Here is a 23,268-nt window from a genome sequence, read left to right as displayed (position 1 = left end):
AATTACATCAAAAGTTTAACTAAAAGAAAAGTTTAGAGGAAGGGTAAAAGAAATGGATAAATGAATTAAGCTATTAGCAGAATCTAATTTTACCAAAGAGGTAACCACAGCATTTTTTTCTTATGAAATGAAGTTTCAGATGGGGCATGAGTTCAGCTATTTGGATTTATGATATAGTGAAGTGAAGGAGAGAGAGTTGTTTAAATCAGGAGAAGAGATAATAATTGCTGAATGAGAAATGTAATGTGGACAGAACTCATCTAAACGGAGTTTTCTGTGCAGACTATGACTTCCAAAAGAGAAAAGGTTTTTAACAGTTGCCTGTTGGGCCAAGAACATGTAAGAGAACTCTCAAGGTTGGCCTGCTTCTTTAAAAACATAAATTAATAAAAACTAAAGGAAAGAAGCTTCCAGTGAGACAGTCCATCAACTGTATCCCCTAACCCTCATTTGGGAAATGAAATATACTGAAAAAGAAATGCATTTGAAGAGCTCATTTTAGTGGAGGATTTAGCTTAGTACGTGCTAGTTCGACAAAAACCTACATGGACAGCTAGTTTAAAGAGGATATAAATCTTCCCTGCTCCTTATTACAGTTCTCATTTCTGATTTTACAGCATAATTTGTTCATGTTTGACTATGAAGTCAAACTAAGACAGGAGGTGAGTAGTGAACTGAACTTGTCCCTCTGCAAAGGAATTTTATACAATTTAAGCTTATATGAACCAGTGTAACTAGCCTCAAGCTGGCAGTGAAAGCTCCCTTTGCATCATAGTTATGAAGAGCTGAAATACAATGTAGTGAACTACTCTGTTTAAGTACAGGCTCAGCATTTCAAGCACTTATGTTTTTATGGCTGTGGGAATATCATCACAGCAAAAGAAAACCCAGCTTTTCCTTCACTGTAAAATGGGCTTCTTCAGAGCATTCCAGTTCAAAACTTGTGCTGTTGCATGCTTCAAAGCAGAAAGAGTAGAATCAAATAATTTGGGGAAAGAAGAAAAACGTCCTTGAAAAACTTACTTCTGGCTATTCTTTGAACCCTATGCAAACTTAGGGGTTTTTTATAATTTTATGACAAATGCTCCTTTGGAAACAAATTTTGAATGCTACATACCAAGGAATAGCGTAAGTTGGAAAAGAAAAAGTGAAACACTGATAGAGAAGTGCCATAACTGGAACCCAAACTGCTTTATTCCTTCTGGACACTATGCTACCAGTCCTGTACAACGATGTTTACAAGCATTAGGTGCAATGTCTCTCAAAATAATGTTGCTGAAGTCAGAGTTATGTGCAGATATATCTGTGTAAACTGAGTCATACCCGTGTAAACTGAGAGTCAGTCTTTCAAAAATGTTCTTCAACTTGTGCACATAAATTATAAAAATGCTAATTCAAACGGCACTTGTAGGCAAATTGTGAGCAGCGGCACAGCTATTCCAGGTTTCACTTGTTCATGCCCATGAGCATTTGGCTCAGAACTGTAGGTAAATGTGTAGGATTAAATAGTGCGCAGTTGCCTGGAGATAGGTTTGCAAATATGTCTAATTGGATTTGTGTTACTGAGGAGGCAGGGGAAAGGTCGTTAACAGAACTGAGCAGGGTTGGGAATAGGTGGCCCCTCACCATCGGGGGAGAGCGCTGAGTACTGCTGGCAGTCCTGTCACCCACCAGAGCCTTCTGGCTGGCTTCTTCAGCAAGCTGTCCCCTCCTCACAGGAAAGTCTCTCCTCCAGAGCCACCTCTGACAGAGCAGCCTTCCTGGGCCTTTGCCTTAAAGCCATCTGTTCCCAAAGAAATCTCCAGACTCTTCCTCCTGCACAGCCGCTTATTGAGCTCTGGGATGTGTTTGGTGAGGCAGTCTCCTACAAGACAGTATGTTGTAGAAGGGGAAATTATGTGGCACCAGAGGATGGGTGCCCCTGTTGATGTGCTGCACATAGATAACATGATGTATTTCTCCTCTCTCTCCACCATAACCTTGCAATTCACTGCTACATTGCCATGACAAGAGAAAACAGTACACTAAGCAAAGACTTAATGTCAGTTGAAATACTACCTGCACTCTGATCCTTGGGAACTGTTTATTTTTACATTCCCTTAGCTAGCAGAGAAGCATCTGGGGGTGCTGGCTTACGCTCGGTACCTCTTAGAGCCTTCGAGTCTTTGCTTGGATCAAACCCAGCTTCCTTCCCATGTTCAGATGTTTCACTGTTGAACTGGCTTCTCTTTCTCTAACTCTGCCTCTCTAACTCTGTCTCAAACACTCTCTCTCTCTGCCTATTTGTCTGTCTCTTGTCCTCCTCTGACCTCCTTAGGATAGTAATTTTATTTCATTTTCCTCTCATATAAGTTTTGTTATGGTTCTTTGATTTTTCTTCTACCTGCTCTTTTCTTATTGAAGTTGAAATTAATTTACATATTGATCAGTTATGTCAAGTCATAATGTGTTTTCTCACCTGCGTTAGTGTGGCTGTAAAGCTTTGCAAACTGAAGCAGTGGGTTCATGAAGTTACGCCATCAGCAGCACCTTGGTCTTTTCAGTGCTCTGTGCAGGACCCACTGAGTGACCCCATTTGGATTTTTTTGCAATGATGAATCATTCTGTTTTTCCTAAGTATATACATGAGAAAATAAATATGCTGAACTGCATATCTAAGAATAAAGCAGATGCATTCAGGGACCATTGTATCTCATACTGTGATGTGTAGCATACTTCAGCCGCTGCTGTCCTCAGCTAGCTGCTGTCAGAACAGCTCTAATGTCCTCAGCTCTCAACTGGTTGCTTGCAGAGGAGACTATGTGGTAGATAAGCAGGCAGAGGCTGTGGGTTGATTTCAGTGGGTGGTGGGAGGAAGCTGATTTTTCTCTTGTACTGTTGCTGCCGATTCTGAGGCAGTATGTTAGGACTTGGTGTTGACTCTGAAGGTGCAGGTTGATACAGATTTGTTATAGTTTTGGCCAGTAGCTTGAGGTATTTTACAGTGGGCAGTGTTTACAATGGACTATGAAGATTGGATGAGATTTCTTAGAATAGACCAAAGATTGATATTTCTAATGGTTAATGAATTCATGTTTTTCTCACGTAAGAAGCACCAGATTCTAAAATCTTGACATTAGTTTGGAGCTGATTTGTCCTGTATGTCTTGCGATATGAAATTTAGCAAAGTTTAAGTGTAAAATATGTGATTTTTAAGTACTTTTCTAAGATAGTTTTCTTTAATAATGAAACAAGCATTGTAGAGAAGGAAGTTGGATCCATACATCATTCTCTTTTTCATTAGAAACCATTTTCTCTGATTCTTGATTCTTAGTTCCCATTTGGAGGATCTACAAGAACCTGAAGAAAATCAAGATGCATAATTTGGATTAAATAAGTTAAAATTCAGTCTGAAATTGATGCAAGAGAGAAATCATTACCAGAGCCAAGTGTCTCGTGATTTCTGGCTAAATAAACTGATACTGATTTTAAGAAAATAGTGGATTGATTCAAATCTCGGTTGAAGATCTAGAGTTTCTGATTCATACGGTGAGACTGCAGCTGAAGTATAATAGAGAGGAAAGTATGTTAGCTTCCTGCTGCTTAAGGCAGACTGGAAGCCCTAATGAGGAAGCAGATTTATTTGTTTAGGTGAGGTCAAACGGTCTTACAACATAGCTGTTACTCTCTGGCCCAGACCACAAAACTCAGTAGATTGTCTTGCTCCATTTTTCTTCTAATAACTTCATAGCATATTGTTGAGGAGACAACCAACAATGAGTAACTAATAAAATAGCACTCCTCAAGCTTAGTATCTTAATGAGAACATTCAGAAGATGCCAAAGGAAAAGTGTGTGGGGAGAGGAACTCCCGCCATCTGCTCCTATTTAAAAGACTCTGTGCAATAGTATATCTGCATAACTAGCAGCAGGTCTGCTGCTTTCAACGTGGGACGTGGAGGTACTGCCAGCATGGAAGATTGGTGCTCCCTGGAAACTAAAGAGTGGGGAGGACTATTTGCTAATGATGCCGATTTTGCTGGTGCTGGGCAGTAGCAATTGCTCCTGAGGGAGCAGAGTGGTTTCTCCCCATGCAGTCCATCCCTGTTCATGCAGAGAAGGGCTGCTAATGGCCCTCAGTTTTTATTGTCACAGGAAGCCAGATAAACAAAGTGTGAGGGGGAGGCCTTTTTCTCTGTGTGTGTGCGTGTGAATGGTCACTTTCTACCATGCGGGACATCCTCATTGTACAGCTATTTTATTGCTTTTAGAAGTGAGCTTAACCATTTCATCTAACTTTGACCTCTTTCCAAAAGAGTGACCTGTGAGTCATATTAGACAAATAACATCTTTTTCTGACTGTTAAGTTGGTTCATGCTTTTTGTAACCATCAACAGACCCAGTAAGTGCTCTTACAATGGAGTCTATGCAGGACTTTCAGCGTTGTATGACTTTTAAAGCCTTTTGGTAAAAATTGTGCTTTAAATTTGGTCTCAGAAAATTTTTGTGGAACTCCGATAGAATTTTTACATCCTGTTATAATTTGCTACCACAAACTAACATTGATATCTAGTCTAAGGAACCATTTCAATACTGTGCATTTGTTAGTTGCTCCTCAAATGAAATCCTACAGGAGGTTTGGAGAGATACTAATCGCTATTTATCAGAGTTTGTTTGTTTTCTGTTTCCATTGTTTCTTATTACAAATTTAAATTTACTCTAGCACTGTTACGTTGTTTCATACTGTAAGAATTTACTTCTTGAATTGCTGCATATGTAAGATGCCACATATGGTGGTTTTTATTTGGGGGACCATCTTGCAAATCTGACGGATAAATATTTATTTATTAAGGCACTTAATATTTCTTTGAAGGCCAAAGCTGAAAACTGGCTTTAAATGACAGTAAATTTAGTTTTACTGTCCAAAAATGATGTCTTACCTTTTCTGTATAATTACCTTTTTTCTGGAATTCTTTTTTCCCCTAAGCAGTACATGTAGCTCTTTAATGCTTATTTAATGATGGCAGGTTGGGGTATAATTATTCAGCCATTGAGCTTTTGAACTGTTGCTGCAAGAATAATAACAGGATTAGTCTTTATGTTAATGTCCAAAACCAGTGGCCTGTTTTATTACTAGTATGTTGGTAGTATTTTGGTATACAATGGAAGTGCATCATGGTGGTCCGTCCTGCCACGGATCAGTACCACAGCCTTGTTCTGAGCTAATTCACAAAGAGCAGTGGTGTTAAATACAAAGGAACAGGGTTGACTGAGTATGTGGCCAAGACTTTGTGTGAAATCTGTAGATGCTTTTTGTTTGATACATGTATGTGATTGGCAACACATTTATGGATATTCAATTAATAAGAGTAATTAAAAAAAGCATAGAGCTGCTTATAAAATGACCGCAGAATTCCATAAATGAAGAAGTAGCAAATACAAAGTTGCATACAGTCAATATCGGGTTCGTGTGAATTTCTCTTTTATTGACAATGAAATCTAGTGATGTTATATAGTTGCATTAAAACTGTGGTGGGTGGACGGTGGCCAGCTGCCAGACGCCCACCCAGCTGCTCTCACTCCCCCTCCTCAACAGGACTGGGGAGAAAACAAGATCTGCTCCAGCACCTCCTCCCCCTCCTTATTCTCTGACTTTGCTGCTCGCGGGGCTGTTTCTCACACTTTTTTCCTCACTCCTTACTGCCTGGCACCATTTTGCCCTTTCTCAAATATGCTTTCACAGAGGCACTACCAGCTTCACTGACAGGCTCACCTGTGTCCTGCAGCAGGGCTGCTGTGGAACTGGCTGGAACCGGCTGGAACCAGCTGTGCCCGGCACAGGGCAGCCCCGGCCTCTCCTCACAGAGACCCCTGCAGCCCCGCTGCCAGTGCCTGGGCACGGACACCCTGTACCAAAACTGAAGGGATCTCCTGGCTCATTGAATGAATTCCTTGTAATTGCAGGCAAACGTGTTAAGGTCAGAAGATCTGTAAGAATTTTATTCTGTAAGTTCCAGATACCATAAAGAGCTTGACTGTACCAGAGGTCTCTTGCAAAAGACCAAAGGCAGCAACCTCAGCCTGTCCCAGGAGGAAGGCAAGAAAGGTCGCTATTGCCCTGTGTTCCTTAGCGTGTCCCAAATGCCAGAGAATTTGGTCCAAGGAATTCCGAGGCGGCTCTGGGAAGGGGACGATGCCTCACTCTTCAGTCCTTGCCCACTCATCTGGAAAAAAGTGTTTCCTCCCTCCAGATCTGGCCATTGGGTGAGCTCGTGACCAGGCTGGACCCCTCGGGTGTCATTATCAGGAGAAATTTCACATTCTGCCCAACATCCTCTGAATGGCTGTGTCAATCTATAATGCTTCTGACTGAAGTGAATCCCATCTTCCTCCTCTTCCCGAAGAGACCAGCTTTTGTGCTGAGGCGGGGAAAGCCCTATGTTAGCTGCAGCAGGACGCAGGGAGGAGCGGGCAGAAGCAAAGACAAATGTGCAACCAAACAAAATCAAGTCGTGTTTAAAACTCCTTTTCAAATACCAGCAAATCAAACCCCAGGGACTCAAAGCATAGTCTTAAACTATTCCTATCCCTTCCATAACTTTATCAAACCTCATTGTGAAACAGTTCAGGTTCTTTAATGGATAACCTGTTTAGAAGGCCATTCCAGAACTATACTCCCTTCATAGGCTTACAATTAATTGATCATGACCATTATCTATCATTTAACCTTGTACAGGTGGTATCCTTTCACTTAAATAATTTGTCTTCCTCTTCATTTTTATGCTTGAATATATTTATAAGTTCACTGTATTATTTCTGGGCCTATTTTTAAATGTCACTTCATATGCACCTTTCAGACTGCTGATACAAATTGCAGAATTGGCTTTAATGAGATCACTGTGCATAGATGCCATTCGAACTGCAGAAGCACTACGTCTTTTAAAACTTTCTATCAGCACTATTTTTTTAGTCTTTAGCCTGTTTTGGAAGAGCAAATAGTATACAAACCCAGAGAACCAAATACACACTAACAGCCTTCCTTATGGTGCAATAGTCAGAAAGTTAAGTTCTTGCTGCTTTTAGGAGAAAATGCCTGTCTTGACAAGGCTGGAGAAGGGCGTTCAAAGAAAGGCTCAGAGTGGGCACAGGACATAGGAGATGTTCAAACTCTAACTTTTCAATCCCTCCTATGGAAGACTTAGATGGAATAAATTTCCCTGAGAGAAAAACAACTTTGTCATAGTTTTGAAAGGACATAAGTTGTCTCACAGATTCCCTTTTATTAATCCTTCAGAAGAACAAATCTGCCTATTAAACCTCAGTTGTTACAGGTGAGCCTGCTTCTTTTTGTTCTACTTTCTTCCATTTTGTTTAGAAGTATTCCATACAATTTTGACGCTATTATTATTAATTAAATCATTGCAATATTAGTGCTGTTAGGATAAGACAATGTGAAGTAAGGTCTGATTTTCAATGGTGTTACTTTACTGATATATTTTGAAACGTGCAAAGTAGGTTTTTGTAGAATAAGGTAGGCTTCATGCATTACGCCAGACCTTCCTTTCACTGCAGTTGGATATTTCCTTTTTTATTCCTCAGTATTTGTTTGTAAACCAATTGGTGTTGACTTTGCCTACAGAACAGTTGTGCTCATGTGACATGAATTTTTAACAGCTAAATTTACTGTTTGGGAATGTTCAGCAAAACAGTGAACTTGAATCAAATAATGAATATTCACGACTAGCAAATTTGTGCATACCATGAACTTGATGGTATTAACATCATCAATCAGGGGCTCAAGTCACTAATCATAAGTACTTAATGCTGTGCTCAGCAAAAAGCTGTTGAACAGCCATAGATGGAAATATTTGCATAAACCCTTTGCTGCACATTCCTGTAGAATAAACACATTTGTACAAATTTTTCTCCATTAGTGGAATATTTGCCATCAATAAGGAATGTTAACTTTGCAGATAGTCAGTTGTGATTGACTTGCCCATGTCTCTCTGCAGGACTATGCACACTCAAGTGTATTTTAATGCTGGGATGCAAACACCAATCAGCAGCCATACATCCGCTTTAGGTATCTTTTTGAGATTGTATTACTGGGACTCTAGTGGAAACAATAGCTCATGTAGTAGTAATTGATTTCAGATGTCCCAGCATTGTAAGAAGTTCCAATGGGTTATTTAATTATCAAAAGGTCATAATATATCCACAGACTTGCGATACTTGTAGTGTTTTGTTCATTGATCAATAATTTCATGTCTGCTATACTTAAAATGATCTAAAGTCACCACAGATGTTTAACCGGTAAATCCTGTCAGATTTATCTTCAAATCCATTAATAATTTTTACAGATAACTAACATTTTGCTGGTGGAAAAGAACTGCTGCAAAGGCAAGTGTGCTGTAATTGGGTGTCAGTGCAAGTGAGATTATTTAGTTTATTTAGTCATTGCAAAATTTATTTTAAATGCCTGTGACATTTAAACTGTTCATTTATATACCATAACAATTCTATTCTAATTGTAATATCAGTCTATTTTCTGCTCTTAAAAGGCTAGAGGCCAATGAGATGCTTATTTGAAAAAAGCACTTAATTTCTCTGTAAACTGCTGGGTCCTAAGCCTCTCCCCTAACCCATAGTCTGAGACTGTAAAATAAAGCGGTGCAGGCTAATGGCATGCCAGATATTAACTACCATAATCGTTGAGGCTGTCATTCCATTACATCAGGCTCAAAAAGCATAGTAATTTTTGTTAATCATGTTCCTATCCTAGCTTCCACATTTTGTTAGTGTCGGGGTTTTTTACAGCAAAAGGTATAGTTGAGTTGATGATTTTTTATCTCTTAGAGAAAAATGTAATTAACATGGTGAACTAGTGCTGCTGTGTAACAGAAAAAATCTGAAATGACAAGATGACACATAGTAAGAAGAACTTCAGGAGAGAAATAATATGAATGCAGCTGGCTTGTCTATGGCCATTTCCTTTTGTTACATCCATGCCGTAAGGAGTTTACTGCACTTGTGAAGGACACAAACAGGAATCCTGAAGTATTTTTGCTTTTTCTGTGTCTTTTCTTTTGAAGAAGTATTGGCCGCAAAAGGAAAATTCATTTTTAGATTTCAAATATCCTTCTTTAGAGGCTCTGAGGGGCCCTTGATCTATCTGTATGCTTATACTCTGCATACCTATGAAAATCATACCCAAATTTTAATTGTAAGAACTTTAAATTCCATAGACTTGTTTTCTTGACCAGTCCTTTCTTTACCAGCTCTCCACAACTACAGAAATATTAAACTGATTAAACTCTCTTGCATTTTTTTGTGTGCTTTAATTCTATAGATCTGCTATGGAGCTAACAATAGATGCTCATTTAATTGAATCAGTTAAATCCAAATCAGATTTGAAATTCTGTTTATAGCATTATTCAAGAAAACTTTACCTTAACAGATGACTGTAACAGCTGATGGAATGTGTGCTGGATGCCTCTTGAGTGTGCATGTGTAATACAGTATTTTGTTCTTTGCAAAGGAAAACCATAAGCAAAAGCATTTGATAATAATGATAGCAATTTATGCACAAAGTCTTTTTATTTCATTAAAGTTTTCAGAAATCTAAAGTCTAGATATACTTTTGCTCATGAAGAAGAAAGAAATTCACCAAATATAAAGGGCTGTATTCAGCATGGAATCAAAAGTATTTTTACTCTAAGCACAAAATGTCAGTCAAAAGTAGCAGGAGTACCGGATATTTTGGGGCACTCAGAGAATTCAAGCTTATAATGAGAAATTAAGTTTATAAAAATACTCCTTTTTCCATCCTATTTTAAGTGAAATGGGAAAACTGATCACTCATTATGTGTGGAAAATAAAGAGTCCACACAAAGACAGCCTCTTTCTTTACTTTTTACTTTACTTTACTTTCTTTCAGCGTAAGCTGTTATTTTTTCATCCCATTTCGGTTGCATCTGTGCTAAGAATAAAGACATTACACTGCTTCTCTTTCTATTTTGACATCATGTACCTCCCTGGTTAACTAATTGGTATTTTGTTTTACTCACTAGCCATAAATCAAAACTGTTCACATAAAAGTCCCTCTTTCGTAGTGGAAAATCACAGGTAAATGGGTTTTGGTCCAAATTCAGGGTAAATAAAAGGACTCCTATCAGCTTTGGTCAACTATATATCAGGTGTTTGTTTGGAGAGGATCCGAAAGGCTTAGTGGGCAGCACAAATAATATTCTGATTTACCTTTTGGCCTTTCCATTCAAAAAGTTGCTGGAAAGTTCCATGATATTTAACTGTAGTATGATATTCATTATCACCTTGTTACTGTTGCTACCTGCTTTCTGTGCAAGGAAGACTGGTGTTTCTGTCTTCTCTCTCTTTTCAGAGTGCTTTATGTAGTATCCTCCTTTCAAACCATTCCTTTAGCGTAGAGCACTCGGCAATACTGCGTCACACAAAATGTGGAGGTGATGAGCTGAGTTCCACTGAATCTTCTACTGTCGATTTAGATGCAGTAGAGTCAGGAATAGACTCTTAAAACTCCGACTGGCAATACGTCAGGTTTTTTGATGTCGTGCCCTAATGAAAAGGGAGTGTATTACTGCTTCTCTAACCCACAGTGATATGTTGTAGTGTTATAACTGCAAAATGCATTTTCCCCTCACTACAAAGCCTCTTCAGAAAGCATATCAGATGTGTGATGATAAAGGGTGTGTGGAAGATTTGACCTTGCTGCCAGCTTTCTTTTTGCCTCCCAGAGAGCAAGGATTGCTCTGAAGTGTTTCTTCCTAGTTTGATAATTTCTCCCTATCCCTAAAAGCTTTCAATAGTTCATTTGCAGTTCTCTCATTCTTCATTTTGTTTTGGACTTTGCACCACAAGGTAGGCAGACAAAGAGAAAATGTAAAACGGATGTGACCAGGTTGTAAGAACAAACCTCTTGTTCTTATGCAAACCTAACAGAGGCCTGTGTGCATTTTGAGGCAATATAAACTACTTTTGGAAGTATTCACAGGTAAAGTCTTACAGAAACCTTAGAGACTCTGAAAGGCAGAGCTGGCAGTGCTGTTGGTGATAAGCAGCAGAGCTCCATTAATTTTGAAGGAATTCTATTAATTCACAGTGATGGTATGTCTGCCTGCATTTCTATAGCCAGAAGACAGACCCAAGAGATGTGCTTGTCCTGCCTGTTATACATGTGCATGTTTAACTAGTGAATATTTTTTTGTTGTTTAGTTCAGATAGCTACAACTTAAATACTGTATTACACACATGGTCACATATGTAGACTATGTTAAGACAATGTCTAGTAAGATTTTGAAACCGGAACAAGTCAAAGTTCAGGTTGCCTGATAAATATGAATTTGATGCCTTGGACCATATCTGTTAGGATTTAGATTTTCATTACATTATTGAATTATTTTTTTGCAGTAGGTTTTTGCCCAGTTGATTGTGTAGGGTGAAGCTGCTCTAGTACTGAAACCAGCTCTATGTTGAGATAAAAGGCTGTTGCTGGTAAACTCCTTATCTGCAACTGTCACGGAAGTTGGAGAGTGGACTATAAATGAGACAGGGTATTTTAGCAAAGAGAAAGGATCATTACGATCATCTCATGATGAAAGCAGCTGCCCATTCTCATAAAGACTGAATTTGACTCCTACCCATGCCACAAATGTCCTGTGAGATCCATTTTTGCAAGATGGTCACTACCTCTGAAAATCTAATTTCAGGATGCCTGAATTGGAGTTCTGAAGTCTGGTCTGCCAAAATAAAGTCACTCACAGCTCTGATTAGCATCAATGAAAGCTATATTTAAAACACACACAGTGCTATGAAACCCACGTTTTTCTCCTGCTGTCCTGACAAAAAGTCATGTGATAACCCAGTAAAAAAATTTCAAACCCAATACTTCTAATTTGGCAACATTTCGTACACAGTTGAAATGGTGATCTTATCCTGAAACTCAACAGTATACTTTAATATAAGGCAGTCTGTCATCCCTGGCTACAAAATAATATTTAAAGGGGATGACCGCTTGCTTGAACTAATGGAAATTCAGACAAACAGAAACTAATTCATGTTCAGAATTCAATACCTTTCTATCGGAAGGCATGATTTTGCAGTAATTGTCTTTTGCTTTCCAGGAGGGCTCCCTCTGCAAGTGTATAGTCAGCCTGTAGAAGTTTTCAGCTGTCATCTTTTCAAACTGTATCTGCCTTTCAAAATAATGATACTTAGAGGTGCCACTGAATGTCTTTCTGATGTTCACTTTTCATTGCTGTTTACAAGTCTTTGAAAATAGGAACATATGTAGACTTCCTATACGAGTTGACATTGTTGTGTATAGTTAAGGGCTAAAGCAGAGGGTATGTAGGCATAAATCAAGAGAGAAAGTTTACAAGAATGTTGCATTGTTATAAAATTTTAATTGTCATAATGATATTGGGTTGCAAACTGATGCAAACAAATATTTTTGGACTTTTTGTCACCTGCAGTTATAATTTGTGAAAGTATCAATCATGGGTTTTTTCCAAGACAAACCCCAAGAATGTATAGCTTTGTGTAGAGTTTTCCATGTTTTCACATGTATTTGTGATTTGGGAATTACGATGTTTTAATTTTTCCAACCAAAAGACCAAATATGTTTCGTGATTATAATCTACTGTAATCTAGAAAAATACCATTTTTTCCTGTTTCTATTATGATTTTGTCACTTCTTACCAACACAAGCCTTCATGTTCAGCCCTCTGTGTCTGGTCAAAAAGATACTTGAGGTTTCTTGTGTTACATGTACTTTGGAAATATGACTCACCATAAATAAGTCAATAACTGCTACATCTTGATAACCTTAATTGGTGTAGCAAAACTGCTTTATCTATGTCTAAGTGTATGTATATATCAAAATTTTAAATGTAAGAATCATAACCATTTGAGTAAAATTGATGTAATTGCTACAGTTTCAAAAAAACTTAATGGCACTTAATTAAACCTGGATCTAATGGATTGACTAGAATGTATATAGAGCAACGTCCTCATGCTAAACCTTTGCTCTGTAAGTAGCTTCTTGTCTTTCAGTGGAATTATTAGATTAAGCAAGGATTTGAAGGTTTGAACTCACATTTTTCTAAATTCTTTTTGTGTTTCCATAAACTGCATTGTCTAATCTTGAAAAAACTGGCTTTATATTTGCAGTCTTTGTGCCATAACAGGTTACCTCATTTCAAAAACATAAGTCATCGTTGATGACAGTCTTCTCTCAGTATGTAAAAATACTCATGGAGTGTTTGTGTAATGGAAACTTCTAGGCAAGGATAACTTTTGGAAATACTACTTGATCTTAATGCTTATTTTTTAAATCTTTGAATAAATTGATATGGCTGATCATGGAGGGGACCAAAGAAGTGTTCATGAGGGAAAGAGATTGATAGAGTGGAGACTGAGGAAGAATAAGAACACAGTAATCTTCTACACGTTTTCTCTGCAGTTGATTTGTAGCACATTATATTCACTGAATCCAAATAAATTATTACTTTATATAGTAAAAGGATCTGGAAAACTCAGAGGCTGATGTATTTTGTTGTTAAAATCTCAGGCGATCATTTTTCAAAACTAACTTTTAATGTTTTCCTTACGTCTCAGGTTCCCAGTCTGAACCTCCATCGTGCAGTGCCAGTTCCATCACTTGCCCATCTGCCTGCACCTGCAGCAACAATGTAGTGGATTGTCGAGGAAGGGGCTTAACAGAAATTCCAGCTAACCTACCAGAGGACATTTGGGAAATGTAAGTGCCAATGTAATGCACCATTCTTTTCCATGTCTCTCCATTTTTAGTCCATGTCATAGCCTCCTGTGTGGAAGAAAGGCATATGTTTTGAAAACTGTTCTGAGTAGTTATCAGGTATATTGTAGTTGTCCTCTTTGCTTTCGTTCTTTTGAGCTAAAGGCTCCAACCATTCTTTAATGTAAATTAAGATATTGTTTGAAGTTGCCCTACCCCAAAGCAAGGTAAAGTTCTTGGCATATTATGTTCAGATTGCGTTTACATCTCACAAATCTGGGATTACAGTTCTATAGTCAGGAAAAGGATATACACAGTCGTTTTTTTTTAAATTGAATTGTTTTATTTTTAGTTGGTGAACTCCCCAAGAGATGGAGGGATTTCTTGTTAGCTTGGCAGGATGCATTTGTAATGAAGTGAAGTATGACATCAGAACACATTGTCCCTGCTGATTTTACCTTCTATTTCTTGTCTCCAACATTTTGTTATTCCCAATTCTTTAACACTTTTGTGACTTTCTGTGTTGTGAAATCAGATGCTGGTTTTACAGACTTGTTTGTCTTTGCTGCTTTTAGGAATTGTAATCCTCTATTTTTGCGTCCATGACTTCATACTCCTGTGGTCCTGAAATACTGTTACATTAAACCCACGTTGCTTTTGGTTAGTCCATAGGGAATACAGATCACTTATTTTCCTATTTAGGTGCTTGTCGTAGAGAGGTTACTGGCATCCGACCAGCTTTTACAGTCTACATAGTATGGATTCAAATATTTGATAGTCACTGGAGTCATTCAGCTTCTCGTTGCTGCAGAAATACTGCTACATAGCAAAATTCACTAGGATAAAGCTTAAGTTGAATTGCTTATAGGTAGCCTGGCCCACTATGATATGCCAGGAATCTGACAGTTATGGCCAAGGAAGATGATGAGCTATGTTGTTTGCTGGTGATCTGCTCTACACCACCACTCCTCTAAGTCACTTTATCACTTGCTTTTATAATTTAAGATTCACCTCAAATTTGTTTGGATTGCTGTCTCAGCACAACACTTTAGAGGTAGCTTATGCTTGATTGTGTATCTCCACAGAAAAGAGATTAGAAATGAAAAAATTAGCTCAATAATTGCAAAGAATAAACATCATCTTAAAATTAACATTGTTGAGAATGTATCTAGAGCATGTAAAAATGTTTACAGGAAATATAAACTCTTATGCAAGCTGTTCTGAATGCTCATTACCTGCTTGCTCGCCTCCTGACAAAGTTCAGAATGTATTGGTTGTTCAATTCCAGTATATTGCGGCATACAAAATATGCATGTAATACTTGTTTTTCTGTGCATGAAAGTCAGTTAAAATTATCCTGAAAATATAAATTGTTTGGCATACTAAGAATATTCAATGTTTAGTCCTGTTTCCAATTCTGTCAGATGGAGTACAAATTTTCAGGAGTGGCTGGAATGGTTCAATAATAAGAGACAGAGGATGAAATTTGTCCAGATTTGCCCACAAATTAGGGTTGGGCTAGGAGAATTGTAAAATTTTATTTTGTAGTGTTGAAAATGCTAGCAGAAATCAGATGATCTTTGTGGCTCCATGCCAGAGTCACATGGAGAGCAGTATCTGCAGGAAGACTGAGATTGGTGTGCTCCAGCAGCCTCCTGACAGCAGTGCACCTCAGTTTGAGAAAACAAGTGAAAATGTTCACCTTTAGTGTGGGTATAATAGCATCGAGTACCCAAGCCCTGTCTCCGTTTTGGTTGCTCTAGCCCACAAACCTAGCCCCTGTAACTTGTAATAAAAGCAACTTAGAAGATCTCCTTAGGAGAGCAGAAAGTGAAGGAAGACTTGGAGAGCCTTTAAGTTAGATGATGAGGTAGCGAGTCAAGATGCATATAACATTTTAAGAAACTTTCATAACCTGGAGGTTATAAACCTTCTAGACCTATGGAACACCACATAAAGCTCTTAGCACACCATTTAATGATTTAGATCTGTCAGACTTCTTGCATCTTAGGCAGTACTTATTTGAATATTTGTTTGTAGATAAATCTCTTATATCGCTCTAATCCTGCACATATCCTTTGCAATTCACAGGCACTTCAGGTGGGAGTAGTTCTGCAGAACTTCAGACTGTAACCTTCATGAAAACATCTATTGCTCACTTTCTGTGGGAATCAATCCTGTGAAGATTTCATTCTTATGGAATATATATATTAAGAATTTAAGTAGTTCTATCTATTTACGATGAGGGTGGTGAAACACTGGCACAGGTTGCCCAGAGAGGTGGTGGATGCCTCATCCAGCCAAGGTCAGGCTGGACGGGGCTCTGAGCAACCTGATCTAGTTGAAGATGTCCCTGCTCATTGCACAGGCGAGGGTTGGACTAGATGACCTTTAAAGGTCCCTTCCAACCCAAACTATTCGATGATTCTATGATTCTATCAGAATAAGTCTTAGCGAGTGACATCACTTACATATGGTTTTTCCTACTGGTAGAATGGTGTTTTCATTTTGTAAAAGTACTAGTAAAAAAGAGCAATTAACCTTATGTCCAAGGGCAAACTATTACATATTCTCACATAGAGTAAAGGATATAGTCGCGTAGAAAAAAGTTTCTGGAAAGATGGAAGAAGCTGCCACAGTGTTTTCCTGGAAAAATCCTGACATAAATTCTTTTGAACAAGATAGCCATTCCGGTTTATGCAGAAGTCTGACATACTGCTCAGAAATTCAGTTTGTCTGAGGCTGCTTTAGGCTTATTCAATATAAAATCCATCCAGAGGTCTGGTTCCAGCTACACATGGAATAATGACTGTCTTTTGATTTGATATGATAGGCAGAATAATACTCTTTTGCTGTAATGTTATAGCAATGGGGCCAAGTAAATTCTCTCTACGTGCTGCAACCCACATCTCTTGCTCTCACACAGCAGTACTGTTGGGTTTTTTCTCTTGAGATTTATCCCCCATGGTTGGCATTTAGTCAGACCCTTTGTGTAAAAGGTGGCTACGTAGTGGCGCTGCCTGAACACTTCTTTCTGGACTCTGTAATCCTATGATCTGATCCTCATCATCTTTGAGAGATCTAACTCTTACTAGAGATGAGACTCCTCCTATGGAACATGGGGTACTGACAAACTACATGGTTGGGTTGCTGTTACATAGAATCCTAAGGGATATTACTTGAGATGGTGTATTTTTCGTTCAGCAGTTTTAATCTAGTATTGTAACTAAATTCCACTAAAATACATTCCCCCCTATAGACTGTAGCCCAGTCATAATATTTATATGATAGTATTAAAATGCTGTGCCTTCCTCAGTTCCACTTGGGGCTTTTCCAAGTTCTTTTGCTTGGTTATTAGTTGCATTCAGTTACAGCTTTCCAGTTCTTGTATTTCCCCTTAACTCAGTATTTCTTTGTAAGCCAAATTGTATCCGATAAGAACCCTTGACTGACGAACTGTTTGACAAAAAGGAAACACACAGCTGTTACTCTAACATGGTTATTAAAGGTGACCTACATTTCACTCTGTGTTTCGATATTAATTAAAGATCTTTTACTCAGCCTTCCTGCCTTTCTTCATTAACATGGGTAGGCAGAACCTTCTCTGACAAAGCTGCCAAGAAGTCCTAAATTTGTTTTTGTTGATAAAAACCTATCACAAAACAGGCAACTCGCTTGTCACGGAACATAAAACAAGCAACATATGACACTTATTTTCCCTTGCTGCTGACCTCTGCCACCGTGACTTAGGAGTCTGTGGTGTCACTCTATTACACCTCTCCCTGAGCTGCATTATCCTGAAGGCCCTCATTGCAAGAATGTTTATTATTAAATAAAGGAATTTAGGAAAGCTAGAAATCTGTATCCCAGCCTTGCTTTTTCATAATTTCATAAAATAGGTAGCTAGAATGTACAGAATGCAATTCATTTTTTTATAAAGCTTCTTGTTCAGTGGGGAGCTGACATCAGCAGCCAAATTGACTGAGGAAAAATGAGTTACAAGAAATTGAAGCTGAGGAATACAGACTGTGTGTTGAATGTTATAAAATCCTCTGCTTACAAAGTGGTTCTCTTGTGTTTTTCAGAGGAGAAAGGAACAGCGTATGTTATAGAGAAACACATGAGAATAAGCACAGAAAAGTTTTGCATGAATACTTGGATGAAAACAAAAGTCATTAAGCACCTGGAGGCATTTACTGAAAAAGAAATGCCAAAACAAATATGGCTTGATGGTTTGCTGGTAAATGAACAATATAGTCATTTCACTACATTGGAACAGCATCTACAATAAAAGGAAAAGTTTGCATTTATTTAGAAAGGGTGAGAGAAAATGCATGCAAGATAAATAGGGAACATAGTGTGAATGCAGAATGGACTTGACCTTGGAGGGATACAGCGAGGGAGGGATGACCGGCAAACTAGTAGGAGACAAAGTCTCCAAAGAATCTGTTTTTCTGATCAGACTTGATCGCAACCTCGCAACCAGTGTCTGTCAGACTGAATGGCAGCTCAGCCCACAAAGACAGCACAGCCAGTGCTCCACAGCTAGTGGAGACCTGTGAAATCCAAAGCTACCAGCTGTGCCTGCGAGAGTCACTACTCTGCAGCTTGTGGGAGCTTGGAAGGGTGTTGTGAGAAACACACTTGCCACAACAGCGGATTTCACTCAGCATGTGGTTTGGGCTGTTGTTGGCTCAGGACATTGGGCTGGATGGATCTGAGCTCTGGCGCTGTCTGCCCGTCCTCAATTATTAGTGTTTGGCTGGTTTTGTGCCAGGGAAAGGACAGCTTTCCTGCACTTGCAGATGTGGAGCACTGGGAGTAATGGCACCGCTAGCCCTGTCTGTAGTGTTTCAAACAGTATTTGCTTCAACATGCTGCCTGCCAGGTTCGTTTGGCACCTCCCAGTACTGGAGAGTGATCAGTAACTCCCTATTAATCTTTCCCCCACCTCACTATACTTTTCCTCTGTCCCTTCTTTAGAACAAAGTGTTCATGCTGTTTGTCTCTCTCAGACTGATCTACTTCATTTTTTTAGTTATCGCTGTGAACAAGGCCGTATTTCAGGATATTAATTCTGGACAGCTTTTGTCTGAGAATTTTGTACACCTTAAAACAGTAGTGCAGGGACTACTACTTCTGCCTTTGTGTTTTGTAAAAGTTTGTATAAGACCTTCCTGAGTGAAAGCAGGGAACAGCCCCCCAAAGGCTGGCCCTCCTGCTGCTGTCTGGTCCAGAGTGCGTGGTGGAGGGTGCTCACGCTGTGGTGCCCAGAGGCAGGCAGGCTCTTGGGCTGCTGGAGCAGCAACCACTGGCACCAGCGCTGGCACTGGGCGCTGCTTCTCTGAAGGATCTTCAGATTGTGTAAAAGAAGGATTTGATTAATTGCTAGTGCTAAGGGCTGGATTGGGTTGGGACAGACACTTGAGAGAATAAAGACTAGCTGGGCCCAGTACAGAAACTGTTGGGAAAAGAAGGCTGAACTCAAATGAGGAAACAACAAAACATATGATGAGAAAGATTGGGAACAAAGGAAATCAAGTCAGGTTGGTAAAAGTGCTATGAGTCTGAGAAAGTGAGGAATATTTGGTGATAAGGCCTGAGATCGCTGGTAGTCAACCTGGGACACAAGTTCTGCAGGGGGGGCTTTGGGGATGTGGCAGGAGGGCTGGGACGCCTGGTGGCATGGATGGGGGCTGGGCAGGCTGCGGGGTCAGGACAGAGTGGCGCAGGTGAAGATGGAGCTGAGGAGTCTCTTCCCACCAGAAAACACACATATCTTCCAGAGCCTTCCTGCCTCGTCACCGTGTACTTGAGAAACCCAAAACCAATTTGCATATCTTTGTCCCTGTGCACTAGTGACCATCTACTCAGAGTTTAACTATTAGACTACAGGGGATTTATTGTTTTAAGTGCCGCTATTCCAGTTAGACATCAATGTAGAGGTCTAGGTGGTGTACCTTTGTTACGCATGAGTTTCCTTGTGATGGAATTAGTTATTTCAGCTTTTGGGTTTTTTACTCCATTAAATTATATGTGGAGTAAATGTTATGAAATGTTATGGAAATGTTATGTGGAGTAAGTGTTATAAAAAAAAGTAAAAAAAATTAGAAAATGCCAAAGTTAATGTTTGTAGCTGCAGTCTTCAGTCAGTGCTTTTGTATGTATTTGTTGTGGTATGCACTTTAATTACAGCATAGTCTCATGTTGCTGTTAAAAGACTGGATTCATTTCTTGTTGTCTAGGGATGCATCAGGGTTGTGTAGGGAGGGAGCCTGTGTATATAGAATCTGTTTATTTGTTGCAGAACAGGAAAATTCTAAAATGGGGACTGTGAGGAAGATAATTGCATGAATGCTGTTCAGAGAATTGGGTTGTATGTCTTCTTGCCAGTGGTTTTATTAATTGATTCTGGGCAAGTGACTTGCACAAACTTTTCATGGGTGGTCACTAGTGATGTAATCCTCGGTTTCTGGCTGACTCAGCTGAGATATTCAGAAGTGCTGAGGACTCACAGCTGCAGCAAAAGTCAATAGGAGCTGCGCTTTGAACACGTTGTGCTGTGCAACGCTAATTACTTTGAAAAGCCAAGTCCAAATTATCTGCAGACTTATAAATCAAACTCCAGAATCTAAAGTATATCCTTAGATCTTGAAACTGATCTTGGATTTCAAACCTGTGCTTTTTCATATCAGGCTTGCTTTATCGCTGTTACTTAACCTGTACAATACTCACTGTCTGGTGAGATTAAGAGAAATATAATTGTATAAACCAACAGTAATGCTGGATAGAATGTATCTAAATCAGAAACGAGGACCTTTTGTTTAAATGCTGATGTAATTGCTCCAGACTGAGTAAAGAGGCTGACAGTCCCTCAAGGAAAAGTGCTGCTTAGGCACCCGTATCTGGTGAGATAATAACCACAGCTTCCCGTCTGGCTTCTGAGCAGAATAAAATAGGATGGCAGCCCTTCTACCAGCATCTAGGTTTGGCTTAAGGTCAGTTTTGAGTCACTTGTTCTATGTTGGTTTAGTTTATCATTCTCACTATTGATAGCTGAATTGGTGACTGATATTTTTGTAGCTCTGAGTAGTGCTTGATTTTGGTAGATAATTTCTACTCTTAGGAAAAATGCTAAGAGTTTGAGCACTAAGGAAAAATCTAATGCACTTAACTGTTGGTTTTCTCATGGTTCTGTCAAAATGAAAACGAACCTACTTTTCTGCAAGAGAATCACTTTGAAAAGTAATGTTCTACTTGTTCCACCTTTAATTAATGCTTTTCTGACAAATTTAATATTTAGAGAATTGCTGTCATGAGGGTACCACTGTGTTGGGCAGTGTTGCAGACAGACCTGTAGATAGATGAGTTTGTTGCTTTTGTTGCTTCAATGATTCTCTTGGGAAAAAATTACCTTCCCTGTTCTACAGTGCCTGTAGGAGTGTGTATTATAGGAGAGCTGGGACTTCAGTTATGAATCTTGATGAAGCTTTTGTGATTTGAGGAAGGTAATCAACAAATTCTAGGCATTTAAATTACTGGTGTATTCAAAATAAATTTTCCACTGATTAAAATAAAGTCAGAAAAGCTATTATAAAAAGATTGAGCACTGGTAACTATTTATTGTAATAAAATTAATTCTTTCTTATATAAATTATAAATTAACTGCACCATAACAATTTCATATATATTAACAATTGGCTTTGAAGTTCTCCGCTTCTTACAGGCAAGAGTGTTTTCTTTTTTCAAGAATATAAGTGTGTAGAAACTATAAACTTTGGGGATAGAGGAATGATGGTTCTGCATTTAACATTGTTCTTCCTCCTAAAAGAAAATTATAATAATTTTCCCAGGCTTCCAGTAAATACTGTAGCTGAAGCCAGCACAGTATTTTTGAACACTGTAATAAATGTTCCATAATTGCCTCTGGTGGCAAGTTCTCTGGCTAGGGAATCAGGTTGGCTCCTGCAGTTGAATCATATAATATGATTTTCCTTCACTGCTGTAAATTGGCTCTGGACAGCTTCACATGTCAAATTTGACTACAATTTTCTGGATCTCACTAGGCAAACTGTGTCATTCACTCCCTGCATTCAATATAAAAAAGAGGTTTCTATTGTCAGGCCAAAAATATGCAGAAAATCTTCTGTTCTATGAGGGCAAGACACAAAAATAATAAATAATGAATAAAATATTTTAGATTGAGAGTCAGTAGAGAAAATATAAATGCATGGGAAATGTTAGGAATAAAGGTGTGTTCTGTGCTGAGACAGATTAAGGAAAACAGGAAGCTATGTTTCACAGTTTCAGAAACAAGCAGTAATGGCAGGGAGTTTCTGCTGTAAGATCAAGGCAGGATTTATTTCTTACATCTTTACTTTTATTTGTAAAATTAAGTGTAACTAATGTCATCTATAGGCATAAGAAGATGGTTTTGGTTTGATAAATCTAGATTTCATACATGTGATAATTTTCATTTTGTCTGTATCATTTTTTACCTTCTTCTCTCCTCTTTATAATTGTGAGATTTCTTTTTAAAAAAAAAAGTTATGTGCAGGTGAATTTTACTCAGCCAAGCTGTGTAGGAGTTAGTAACCTTACAAGATTTGTAGGTTTGGGGTTGTTGTTTTTTTTGGTTTGGGGTTTTTTTTGTGTGTGTTCTTTTTTTTCCAGAGACATCACTTCAATCCAGCAGGAACATACATTTAGCCTTATTAATAAAAATGAATGGTATGAATAAAAAGGCATATATCTTTTTTTATCTAATACAAATGTCACTCAAAAGCTCCTGTTTTGCCAAGCAAAATGAGGAGATTATAATGTATAATGAGCATATACATACTGAAAGCTGATTATGAAAGTGTAGAACGAATCACAGAAAATAAAATAGGGAGCATAAAATCATAACTTAGAAATAAAATATACTAATCAGATTTTTTTACTGCATGAAACACATTGTCTTTTGGCTTACATGTGTTGTTCTGTTTATTTTGCTAAAAAAAGTTAGGTAAAGGACAAAGGATTTGAGGAATGTTTATAGTCAGATGACAGAATCTGTTTTGTTGACAGGTGGCAGAACTTCAACTACAGAAAGCTATTTAATTTTCCTACTTATTTCTTGTGTTTTACCTTTTCCTTGTCAGTATTTGTAAATGTGTACTAAAAATAGATGTTACAGAATGTACGGAGCTTTTCACAATAAGTTAGATTATAGATTAAACAATTACTTTTTTTCCTTTCTCTCAGTTTACTGCTTCCATTTCCACTAAGTCTAAAAATATATTTTTGTGTTACAACTTGACAAATATAACGCAAACCAACTTGAAATCCTCAGATCCCTGAGCTAGTTATTGCATTGTTAGAAAATCTGGAAAGTAATCTGGGCTGGAAGTTTCTTGGAGTAATTGGAAGTCAGTAGAGGGTGGGCAGGACTGACCTACTGAAGTAATAATGAAATAGCATTGTGGCATTGCAGTGAGAGGGAGCTCAGGCACCGGC

At 38.5% G+C, this 23,268-nt stretch overlaps 1 protein-coding gene across 2 annotated transcripts in view; it reads left to right on the top strand.

The window, feature by feature from the left end:
• SLIT3 (slit guidance ligand 3) overlaps positions 1-23,268 on the top strand; it is a 549,687-nt gene that overhangs the window by 342,635 nt on the left and 183,784 nt on the right. For both annotated transcript variants that reach the window (XM_076349680.1, XM_076349679.1), the window contains exon 10: positions 13,632-13,773. In XM_076349680.1, coding sequence (XP_076205795.1) covers positions 13,632-13,773 — 142 coding nt within the window. The remainder of the gene's footprint in view (positions 1-13,631; positions 13,774-23,268) is intronic.

This window comes from Aptenodytes patagonicus, chromosome 12 (genome assembly GCF_965638725.1).
Source record: "Aptenodytes patagonicus chromosome 12, bAptPat1.pri.cur, whole genome shotgun sequence".
Lineage (NCBI taxonomy): Eukaryota > Metazoa > Chordata > Aves > Sphenisciformes > Spheniscidae > Aptenodytes > Aptenodytes patagonicus.
The sequence above is the reverse complement of the archived record's forward strand: the minus strand, read 5'-3'. Positions and strand labels throughout refer to the sequence as shown.